Source organism: Paramisgurnus dabryanus, chromosome 10 (genome assembly GCF_030506205.2).
Source record: "Paramisgurnus dabryanus chromosome 10, PD_genome_1.1, whole genome shotgun sequence".
Taxonomy (NCBI): Eukaryota; Metazoa; Chordata; class Actinopteri; order Cypriniformes; family Cobitidae; genus Paramisgurnus; species Paramisgurnus dabryanus.
In genome coordinates this window covers 14,537,994-14,550,404 of record NC_133346.1, presented here as the reverse complement: position 1 = coordinate 14,550,404, position 12,411 = coordinate 14,537,994, and the positions used below count along the sequence as shown (strand labels likewise).

The 12,411-nt window shown below is 38.5% G+C and overlaps 1 protein-coding gene across 2 annotated transcripts in view; it reads left to right on the top strand.

Moving 5' to 3' along the window:
- The window catches only part of mtus2a (microtubule associated tumor suppressor candidate 2a), a 93,918-nt gene that overhangs the window by 37,118 nt on the left and 44,389 nt on the right, over positions 1–12,411 (top strand). For both annotated transcript variants that reach the window (XM_065290686.2, XM_065290685.2), the window contains exons 2-3: positions 8,477–10,505; positions 10,580–10,844. In XM_065290686.2, coding sequence (XP_065146758.1) covers positions 8,742–10,505; positions 10,580–10,844 — 2,029 coding nt within the window. In that variant the 5' untranslated portion in view covers positions 8,477–8,741. The remainder of the gene's footprint in view (positions 1–8,476; positions 10,506–10,579; positions 10,845–12,411) is intronic.

Genomic DNA, 12,411 nt, shown 5'->3' with positions numbered 1-12,411 from the left:
GTTCGAGAAGGAGAGGCTTGTAAAAGTTGCATGATGTGAAAACCGGAAAGTAAAGATGTCATTTATGTTGTGCGGTGTGTTTTTAAGGCCTCTTCAGAATAGTTGATACACACTGCTCTTCAAAGCTTCAGCATAGTCTTGCTTTGTCATTCGCTATTACAGCGTTCTTTCATCACAGGTGGATAGGGTGTAAACCACATATTGGGGTGAATTCAGTTCTCTAAGCTTAGAAGATTCCTTTCTTAAAAGCAAAACCCTTTTGCTTTTCTTTTAAAAGTACAGGAGAGAGCTGCTGTCACACGTACCAGTTTGTAGACCTTAATGATCTTTGATCAAATGATTAGCTGATCATTATTTACATTTTGGAGATTCGCATAAAAAACTGGATGGAATGGCAAGATGCGCATAAAAACTAAAAATGTGCATAAAAACGTATTTGCATGATTGAGTTGGATACATTTCTTATCCGATCAGAAAACATGCACTTGGACTACGATGGAAACACTTTAACAGAATAAATCCCTAGATGCGCATTAAAAAAGTCATGTAACTTTGCGCATTGGACAGCATTACTGGACTAACCATCTTACAGAACTCATTGCACAACATCTAAAATGCGGTTCTGAAATGACGTTTCTGGCTGACGTCAGAGGTATTCAGGCCAATCACGACATACAGATTAGCTAGCCAATCAGGCAAACAGAGCTCTGTTTCATGAAGAGATTGAAATATGGAGCTGCAAAAAAGTACGGTATGTGGAAAATAATGTGTTTTAACCACATAAACCACGCAAACACATTCTATTATACCAAATACACAAAATAACATTGTTTTTAGCAATGAAATAGGTGCTCTTTAATCAAAGAAACCCCAAATTTTCCTTAACTCGAACTCTAACCATTTTCCCCCTCAACGTGTGAAATAATCGTTTGAGAAAGATTAAGAAAACAGCAAGAGGCACAATTGAGAGTTTACATTTATTTCAGACAGAAATCTTTTGGATTAGTTTATTGCAAAATTGGGACAAATAATGGACAGTATCTCTTTGTGGTAGCGCAGCAGGAGAATTGTAAATTCATGTTATGTTAGTATTTCAGTTTTAATAAAATCCAGAGGACCTCCCTAGTTTATATTTTTGTGCTTTATAGGGGGTCCCTCATTGCTTATCGGAGGTCTGGGACCACCCCGGCCCCCCCTTAATTCAAACACTGAATAAAGCGGCTTTATGCATTTTTAAAGACATATAGCACTAGTTTATCAGGAAGTGACAATTTTGCTCTCTTCAGCTCACTGCATGGAAACGCATGCTTCATTAGCAAATGTTTAATGCGATATTCCAAATATGCGCATAAGTTTAATGTGCAACTTTGGATGGAACATTACTAATGTTATGTTGATGTTTACAGGGAATGTATTCAAAGACTATAGGCATTAAAAAGACACCACAGGTCTATTACTATGAATTGGGGAAAAGCAACTTTCAATATGACCGCTATAATGAAAGAATTCCCGCAGAAATAGCCAATAGAAAAAGCCAATCGTTGGTGTCACAACCTGGAAAAGTGTTTTTTAAAACAGTTTAAGCTTAAGAAATCAAACTATACAGTCGATATAAGTTTATAGTCCAGCGTAAATATGTTTTTATTGTCACCTAAGCACACTGCAAGAAGTTGAAACAACTTAAAATATTACTTTCAATTGGTAACACTTTTTTTCAACTTAAAATGTCAAATTTGATCTAACATTTTACAGTGCAAGTGATTTTGGACAGATTGGCTTTCAAGCAGTCAAGAAGATAGGACTTGAAAAGCTGCATAAAAGCATTGCAAATATGGCCACCAATTGGGATGTCTTTCTTTAAAGGGACTCAGTGGAAGGATGGCATTTAATGAATAAAAAATATTTTACTAAGCATTTGTGTCAAAGATTGCAAAACAAACTTTCATTAGTAAAAAGCTTTTCTCTCTATGCTAATGTGTCGCATAGCTATTGTATGTTTTTTAAACAAACAAACCCCATTAGCAGAAAATGAAGTACAGTAAGTGAATATGTAGAGTTATTTCTCCAGATGGTTAATGAGCATGCAGGACTGGAGAACAATAACAAGACATTTATAATAGCTTGTTTCTCTTGCCTTTGGTACTTAGAGATTGAGCTCTCAGCGTTGGCTTGATTTATTTGCGAACATGAATTCACGCCCTTGCACATACGTTCTGATCAAGGGTGTTGTGCTAGCCAATTAACAACATCAAAAACACTCTAATCAGATCTGACAATACAGACAGACAAGGGTGAGAATGCCAGTCATGTTATGGGTGTTATATAGCAGCTTTCCAGCTGCAAGCCATATGGATTTGATCAGGGGCGGATTTAGTGATTTGGGGGCTCAAGGCGAACCATTTGTCGGGGCCCTAACTATGCACCCTTTATGCACCCTTTACTGTATTTTTCTCTTTTTCATCGCTATCTCTTTTTTCCTCTGAGTTACATAAGTTTCAGCCCCCAATGAGGTTGAGATTAATACTGTTTGATAATATGATTGGATTTTATACTAACCGCAGTACTACATAGTAAAAAAGACGTGTATAACAATTATGTACTTTTTATTTTACTTTGTGTACTTAATTTCTTTAATACATTTTCATTTAATGCCACATTACATACAAAATATATTTTAAATTAAAATACTTTGTATTCAAATGAACATAATATGATGAGAAGAAACATAATATGGTTTTAAAATAATGCAATCATAGGTGTTAAGAACTCGAAATAAGATAAACAAGGGGTGAAATTTGACTTTCTATATGGATGGTAAAGTGTCATGTATTGCTTCTGCATTACATTAGGTAAACAGTTTTTATATTATTGAACTATACAGATGTCATCTATGTACACATCTTGTACTTTGATGTTCGCTAGTGATATGCAGGGCAAAGCCGAAGCATGCTCCCGTTTTCATATGAGATTTAAATGAGACTAAAGCGATCACGAATTTGTGTGCAGATTGGGGATGAATTACAATCTTTAGTGGTGCTTGGCAGACATTTCGGCGGACTAAAGCTTACTGTACCTGAGATTACACGCTAATATTATATAAACTGTAGATCCTGTGTTATTTGCGGAGCATACTTACCGGCAGACTATCAGTGTCCGTGGCCGAGAGAGAGCTGTGTCTGACGGAAAAGAGGTTGCTGAAAGCAGCACAGACCGTGGCAGTGTTTGTGTGGAGAAAAGCGGAGACTTTTGCCACATTTTTGTGTGAATCATCTTTTCTGCTCCATTGGTGTAGCTACGTTTCACTCTTAGTTTATTTCCTTGCAGCTTCGCTCTTTAATGTATCAAACTCACTCGCTGCTGCCTGCAGCTCTGCTCGCTTTGTTGATTTGAGCTACGCGCCGATATATCCGGTAGTGCATGGAATGATCCACTCTAAACTATAATGGGGGGCGCATTCATGCAGATGTAATAATAACGTTCAAACCTTTTATGGGAATATACTGAAAAACACAAAAGATGTTTAAATAGAATTCGTAATTAAACAAAATTATGATAGTTTTCTGGGAATCTTGATGATAAGCAGGGGCAAAAAGTGGCAGCTCACCAAGTACACCCCTGCATTTTGGGGCCCCTTGGTAAGGCGGGGCCCAAGGCAACTGCCGACCTTTGCCTAATGGTAAGTCCGCCCCTGGATTTGATATATTTCTGGAAACAGGCTATGACGTGGTGGTGTGAAATGGCGACTTCCATGTTAGGGGACCCGCGGTGTATGTTGATAAAAACAGCTCATTCTAAGGTTTTTATACATCACTGATAATATAGTTATGTATATTATATTGCATTTCTGTCAAAAAGTTACACAATGCACCAATAAATTATTGTTGTGCACATAGAAGTTGGGTTTGATACAACAACAGCATTTTTAGTGTGTAGCTGGTCTGTGGTGTGTTAAGGCTGTGGTTGGTTGACAGAAAAGTTGGCCTAGGACTGAACAAGGATCTTGATCCAGGAATATGCCCTACTTGTGGAAATCATGTTGTGCGTGATTTGTTTCAGGAACCTCCCGCTGCAGGCTAGCTCTGCTTGAACCGTTTGGACATTTTGTGTGAACTAGAGAGAAACAAGCACCCAAGAGTTTCTTAGCAGCTCGGAGGCTGAGTATGTTTAACTAGAACAGAGTTTCAGGGTAAACTTATCATTCCCAGCTCATGTTGACCTGGCCTTAGAGTCAAGACAGCCTGAGGCATTGCCCCATCTGCCATTCTGTATATTCCCCGGTTTTTCAGATGATAAGTACACAAAGCTAAAGAGTTGTGTATTCCCTTGCAAAAACTGTACATGATACTGTTGGTATATCATTACTTTATGTACCATGACCCATACAGGAAAAAAATATTTTCAAATATATTTCAAAATATACAAAAAATAGCAAAAAATATATATTTTCTGAAATAGATTTTGTAATATGTTTACAAAAATATACTTTTCACCCATTTATTTTTGCCAATTTTTTGTATAATTTAAAATATATTCAAAGATATATTTTTTGCTGTATGGGTCATGGTACATAAAGTATTGCTTTATAAAAATAAATAAATACATTTTAAAGTATTATATATATATATTTAGCCCTTTATATATTTTAATCCAAGGAAATATAATCAAAAGAAAAACAAAGATAAAAATTGTTTTTGTTACGAACCTGTAAACAGTTTTAACTCGTCGCCAGCATTTAAAAAAAGTTGCCAGCCAGCGCCAGCATTTTTTTATGATTTTCACAAAAGTTTAATACCTTCCAGAAAATGTTTTTCTTTAAATATTCTACATAAACATACAATATATCAAATGAAAGAACAGACCCTCTGCGTTCAAACAAAAAAATAAAAACATTTCATCCTACCTTCATTACTTCTCTTTTTATCACCTCTCAGATATGGGTAGGTTTCTTCAAAAACACCTAATTTTATTTTTGTGAAAGACTTTTGATAGAGATCAGATTCTAAGCGATCCTCAAAACATACATGGAAATGCCCTAGGGCAATGTTTCTCAACCCTGGTCCCCAAGGACCCCCTTCCAGAAAGTTTTAGATGTCTCCTCATTTTAATCACCTGAACCAACTCATCACCCTCCTTCCAGAATGTCTCCCTATCAAGCTAATAAATTAAATCAGGTGTGTTAATTAAGGAGACATCGAAAACATTCTGTAAGGGGGTCCTTGAGGACCAGGGTTGAGAAGGGCAACACTTCCGGGTTTTATAAGTTGCGGAAGAGCGCCACCTGGTAGATAATAGCGGTATCACGGAAAGCCAGAAATACTCATCATTGGCAGGTAAGCGTTTTCTCTTGAATGACGAGATAACTCTTCAATGGCGGCTAAAGAGTTAAAAAGGTTAAAATTAAATAAAGTTTCAACTTAAAAAATATACTTTATAAAATTGACTTCTATTTAGCATATATTTATTTATTTGTAGAATTTTTTGTAAATAATAAATTTTTGCCATAAAAATGGTGATGTAAAATTAGAAATACATTTTGAAATATACGCTGATATATGAAGGTTAAAACTAAATATATTTCTAAATTCAAAAATATATTCAACTGAGCATTACTTTCTACAAAATTTAGCATATATTTAAAATATATTTTGGGCCAGAGAAATTTATTTTTGGCGTATGGGTCCTCTGCACGACAGAAATATAAACTGTGTTACATACTCCAAAGTGATAAAGAAAATCATTGAACTCCCATTGTACATGGTATGTTCAAAAATCACCTGTGCAGTACATTGTAAACTCATATAGAGTGGACAATTTATATTAAAAAATAATTATTTTCTGCCTAGATAAACATTATTAACAGCTAATGACACTAAATAACGGTACAAGTACAAACATATTTCAAGATATAACATTGCTGATGCTGTGTTCAATATAAACAGGGCTTTATTTTAGCAACACTGTTCAGATTGCCACACAAGCTAAGCACTAACACATCATCTCTCTGATAAAAGCTTGATTGCTTGTCCCGGGGTTTCAGATTAGCTCCCCGCTGATACCTTGTGTCAATATTGCTTTTATTTATGTACATATATGTATGGCGTTATTATGAGATTCAGTCTGCATGGTGTACCTTGATATCAGTCTTAATTTGCGAGTGAGAGTGTAGGTGGGAGATTTTAACACTTCATCAGTCTGCAGTATTGTGGGTGGAACTATGTGACAGTCTGTTGCCACCACGTCAATATGCTCATTCCCGGATTGTTGCCCATTTAATAGGCTGTGTTACGGATTGCGATAACTTCTCCCCATTCTGATTTCCTGCACAAACACACTTGTATCTTACACTTGACGGTTGAAGTGATTTAGTGGTCACCGGTGAATCCACAGAGGGTTACTCCTTCCTGTTAACTCAGTGAGCGGAAGCAAAAATCATTAAAGTCGATGTGTGAATCGAGTCTTGTAAAAAACCCAACCCCCTTCCTTAAATCTCCATTTTGAGATTGATTTAAGCCCACCTAAGTCACTGTCAACCCACCCACATGATCTACCCAGTCAGCACATGGACGGACCCCAACCCCCTTTATCCATACTGGGAAAATGTCAAACCGACCTTGCTTTGTTCTTTTCTCTGCGTCGGACCTTTTCTCTATAGGGGGACAGGATAGAAACTGTATCATTGCCCAAAACATAATACTAAGCAGGCAGCTGTTGTTTGTGTCAGTGTTTAATAAAGATGTAACAACAAAGCACATTTGTTTAACGGTTGTGAGGTTTTTGTCCCAGGTGAGCGGTGTTGTAAATTACAGAACATTTTACAATCTTCCTTACCGCTTTTTGCTTTTTTCGATTTTTATTTTTTTTTGTTGGGCAAACCTGCAGAGGGAGATTCCAGCACACATCTCTTCTCACCTCGCACATCGGTCCTCATTTATGCAAATTGGTTTCCTGATTTGGCCATACATAATTCTCACCAATGGAGATTTGAAAAATTAATTACTATAGAGGAGGAGGTTCTGCCATCTGTCTTTACAAGAGTGAGCCAAAGATGTCTGAGAAATACAAAAGCTGTTTTGTTAGTCACCATAGACATGCTATTCATTATGTAGGCTTATGCATTTGTGGCTCAGAAAGGTGAAGAAAATTTACCACCCACAGTTGGGCATAGTGACTGTATGGTTGTTTATGCATATATACATACATGTTTCTTTTCATGTTACATTAAAGGGATAGTTAGGCCAAAAATGATATTAAACTAACGATTTACTCACCCCCAAGCTGTCCGAGATGCATATGTCCATCGTTTTTCAGATGAACACATTTTCAGTTATTTAGAAAATGTTTTAGGTATTTCAATTAATCAAATGTAAAGTTACGTGGTCCACGTCCTTCAAGTCCAAAAAATGTGCATCCATTCTTCACAAAATAAATCCAAACGGCTCCATGATGATAAACAAAGGCCTTCTGAGGGTATTCCGCTCTGTTTTGATGTAGAAATATTCCCATTTAAAACTTTATAAACGAAAATAACTAGCTTCTGGTTACGCCGCCATCTTAGTCGCGTCCGCATTCAAGATGAGAGCGTTTGCAGTTTATGAAGGGTTCTGTGCTGCTGCTCTGTGCCCCCGCCCTCCGAATTTGTCATTCGTCACTAAGAAAAGTGCGTACACTATGCTGATACTCTCTCTAAGATGGCGGCGTTACCAGAAGCTAGTTATTTTCGTTTATAATGTTTTAAATATGGATATATGGACAACAAAACGGTGCAGATTACCCTCAGAAGGCATTTGTTTATCATCTTGAAGCCGTTTGGATTTCTTTTGTGAAGGATGGATGCATATTTTTGGACTTGAAGGACGTGGAGCCTGTAACTTTACATTTGATTAACTGAAAGAACTAAAACATTTTCTAAAATAACTAAAAACATGTTTGTCTGAAAAACTATGGATATATGCATCTCAGACAGCTTGGGGTGAGTAAATCGTGGGTTTAATATATTTTTTGGCCGAACTATCCCTTTAAGACCATCAACCAGGTGAAGAAACTAGAGAACATAGTCCTTTATTTTTCCTAGCTGATATTAACTCTAGATGAAAACTACGCCAAATATACTCTTTCTTTTTGTTTTGCAATCATTCCTGGGTAAAATGAATAAAGTTTTCTTCATTATATTACATTGTTCAGTCAAGTCTAAATGTTTACAGAATGTATTGCATTTCCTTAAGCTGTTTTATATTCAATGAAACATTAAACAGCTTTATAAACAGATTTTTAAAGCTTCTGGAATTTTGTTGCTTATCTCAGATAAGCATGACATTTTTCTTTGTGTAAGCTAGTAATTTTCACCCAACATTTTCATCTACATAAATGCAGATCTAATATGCTGTGTTGTAAACTAAGCTGCCTATCTAGGATTTTGGGGATAGTTTTTGCTGAACCAGCCTCTGCACTGCTAACACAATTTCTTTTTTCTATGCAGGGTTGGCATCAGGTGAATAATCAAGGCATTTTAGGGTCCTCACTGTGGATATCATGCCATCAAGCGCACTGCACTTTTAACAAGTGACCAAAACGGCTCTTTGTTCTTTTGGTAGTATTTTGGAGAAGAAGTGGAAGACATGTGAGACTCCATCCGAACTGACAACTTTAAAGGCCTGCTGTAGTGACAAAAGAATGAAACAAAACATTTGATGGATCCAGCACTTCTGTGGAGCTTTTGATACTGAGGCTTTGGCTGATACAACATGAGCAGGCAAAGAGGGATACGAGCTGCTGAAGACAACCAAGAAGAAGAAATAAAGGACAATGATACGCAGACTTTTCTAGAAATAGGGGGAGATGCCAATGCTAACCAAATATCTAAGGAAGAAATTTATTCAAATGGCAGAGAGCATACCCAGGAGAGGATCATCATCTGGGGAACACATTCTCGGAGTGAGGACCCCGAGCTGGAAGAGTTTGAACTTCTGGAGGGTCAAGAAACACTCACTCCGGATAAAGAATGTGGGGTTCAGAGTGAGAAGAACAAGATGGTATCAAAGAACTATTGTGACAGAACGTCGACATCTTCAACCATAAGCTCTTCTGTTAGATCCGCTTGGAAAGACCACAATGAGAATCATAGTGCGGACGGAGGTGCAAATGAAAACAGTCAACCTCTTGACCTCAGGACCTCAAGCTCTCGTTCTGGGGGATATAGGACCCTGAGAGAGACGAGGAGTGGTTCTGAAAGCAATGTGTTTTCATCTTCTCTTTCTGTAGTTACTAGCCTCAGTGGAAGTTTAGCCAGCGCTCTGGATAGTGCAGGTCGCACACAACCTCTCTCTTCCCAGCTTACCAAGTCTACCTCAGTCAAAGGCAAGAACCAGCAACCAGCCACTACTGAGTCCTACATCCACTCAGACAGAAACAAGGAGCTTCCCAGGGATTTGGACCAAAACCACAACTCTACCACACTGCCTCAGGAACCACAATGTGACAGAAGTAAGCTAATCACTCCAAGTGTGGGGTATCCTTCACATGGAGGTATGAAAGTACAAAAACTCACTATGAATGCAGATCAGAACCAGGGGAAAAGGACTTCATCCGAATTGACGAAAGGTATGGTGAGAGTGCTACCTTCTTGTAGGCAACTAGTCCGTCCTCTTACTACTGATACAGAAAAATCGGAAACCTCAGGATTTGTCACCACAGACATCCAGGGAGGGCATCAGCCTTCAAACACCTCAGAGATGGTTCACAGCCATCAGCAAACTGCAGAACTGAATAGTAAGTCTCCCAGCATGTGCTCAGAGATGCTTCCAAACCAGACCTTGAAAGGAGAGACACAACGTTTAAAGAGGCAGAGCTCAGCAGATCGTGCTACAAGTCCTTCGAGCCTGGAGAGGAAGACTCACTTTAGTCGGCGGACCTACAGCAGTCCGACGAGACCGTCGACTCCTCCGTCACCCAGGACCACTGTGTCACCTCAAAGACAACCTTTGCCTTCACCCATCAAGACTTTACCTTCTCGAGCTCCTCAGTTAGGTTACGGTGTATCACAGGGGTACAGCTCTGGTTTAAGAACCCCGGTCAAAACTACAATCAACACAAGCATCCATAAACCTCTTCCAGATCAGGCTCCAACAGAGAGCTCCCCTCCATCCAAGTGTTTAGTTAAGCCGAAAAGCGTTCGCCCCAAAATCATCACGTATATTCGGAAGACCCCGCAGGTGAAACCTCAGCCCCTTGACGGAAATTACGAGGTGTCGCCCTTATCTACAAACCTCACAACTTATAGTGGGACTCAATCCAAACCTAGAACAGGAGATCAAGGGGATGCCTCTGTGCTGAGTGCCTCAAACTTGCTCTATGACAAATATCGTCAAGAGATACAAAAAGTTAGGTTCTTCTCGCCTGGACTAATGGTGTCTGGGATTAAACCACCCAGCAGCAGCACCTTGCCCCACAAAATGACAGCCAGGGCCGATACCTTCTATGGAACTGTCAACAAACCCATCTCTGCAGTGGTAAGGAAGATTTAACCAAATGCTTTATTTATCTGCAGCTGAATTAGTGTTAATGTTTTTTTTTGCCTAAATAGGTCAGCAGATCTCCTGTCGCGTTTGGGTCTCCGGTGTCTGGAGCTGAGGACACATCAGGATCCACTGTACCATCACAGGATACAGGCAGTCTTTATCGTTCTCCACGGGGCCTAAGACCTCAACTTGGCGTTGGCGCTGTAAACAGGACTCCTGCAGCTGCCAAAAATAGGATGGTCCTGACAGGTCACCCAAAGTCACCATTGGCTTTCAGCCAACCAATGCAGGCTGTCAACCCGACCACTCAAATCCCTCAGGAACCTCAAGGTGAGATTGGTGTTTCACTTTGCATAGTTTAAATAAATCTCACAGTCACATTTTTAGCCGTGGAATTGAATGATTCAAATGCCACCCTAGTGGAAGTTCAGAAGCTTGCAAAACTGTGTAGTAAATAGTACTTGACTGATATAAACACCAAGGTTTCATCCTACAGGCAGTGGTGACTCTGGGGTATTTTGAGATGAATAAATTTAAGCACAGGCAAGGAAAAGAACGAAATATGCAAGTTGTCTCATCCCTGTCAGCTATGCATTTGTAATTGTTACAGATAAACTCATCTCAGCCTTTAGTCAGCGTAAAATACACACTACCTCCTGGTGTTCACTTAAATATAAATAAAATTCACATTCATTTGTGCCATCAGGGGGATCTGTTTGAGCTTAAAAATTCCCCACTGTTCCTCAAGCGCAGTCAATTTCCGACAACTTTGCCTGCCAAGGTGAAGATATGAATTATTTCATTTTAAACTCACTGGCATTGGTGTCGATTGTCCTCAGTGTTTTATCCAGAGGGGATCTGTCTATCTGCACGCTGTTATCTTACTGCAATGGCAGTCTCCATTAATGCATATTGATGCCGATTTCTTGCTGTTTGGCTGTTTGCAATGCTTTGAAGTGCAAAGCAATTAACACTTGAGTCATGCCGATATCTGCGCCTGACTGTGCGTGGTCACAAGTGGTTTCTAGAACATGATCATTCTGATAAGTTCTCTGCTGTTGTAAGGATACTGATGTTAGGTAAATAGATATCTAGAGAACATGGTTACTTATCATTAAGGAATAAATTTGATCTCATATGTTTCATCGAAAATTCTCTAAGAGAAATAAAATTGAGCAAACAATAAACAATTGTTAACCCAATTAATTGTGATACATTCAATTACACTTATAAATAAATTCTTAAAGAGCACCTATTGTCCGATTCACGTTTTTACATTTCCTTTGTGTGCAAGTGTGCATAAGTACATGTTAACGATATGCAAAAGGTACATACCCCAAAGTAAAAGATGACGCGAGTTTTCGTCTCAAACTGGAAAAAAAATCGTGGACTACAACAAACACAGATTGTAGGCAACAGTTTACTTCCTGGGATTGGTGATGTAGACAAGACCGACATTATCATAATTCCTCCCGCTTTGGACTCACAGCCTGTAAGTTAACTCCTATTAGCATTGCATTGTGCGCGAATCTTTCAAGCATGGTAAGGAGCGTCACATTTCCGCGATATTCAGGCCAATCACAACCTACAGATTAGCTGGCCAATCAGGGACACTTTCATGAAGAGAGTGAAATCTGGAGCTACAAAAAAGTATGGTATGTGGAAAATAATGTTTTTTAATCATAAACCACGCGAACAAATACACAAAATTACATTGTTTCTTAGCAATGAAATAGGTGCTCTTTAAATTTTGGTAACACTTTATTTCACAGCGTACTTAACCCTTAGAACATGTTGTTGCTTTGTATTACTCAGTACTTTAATAACACTGTAATACATTGTGTAACAGACACTATAAATAAAGTTTTTTAAATGCTTTAACGAACATTGCACAATG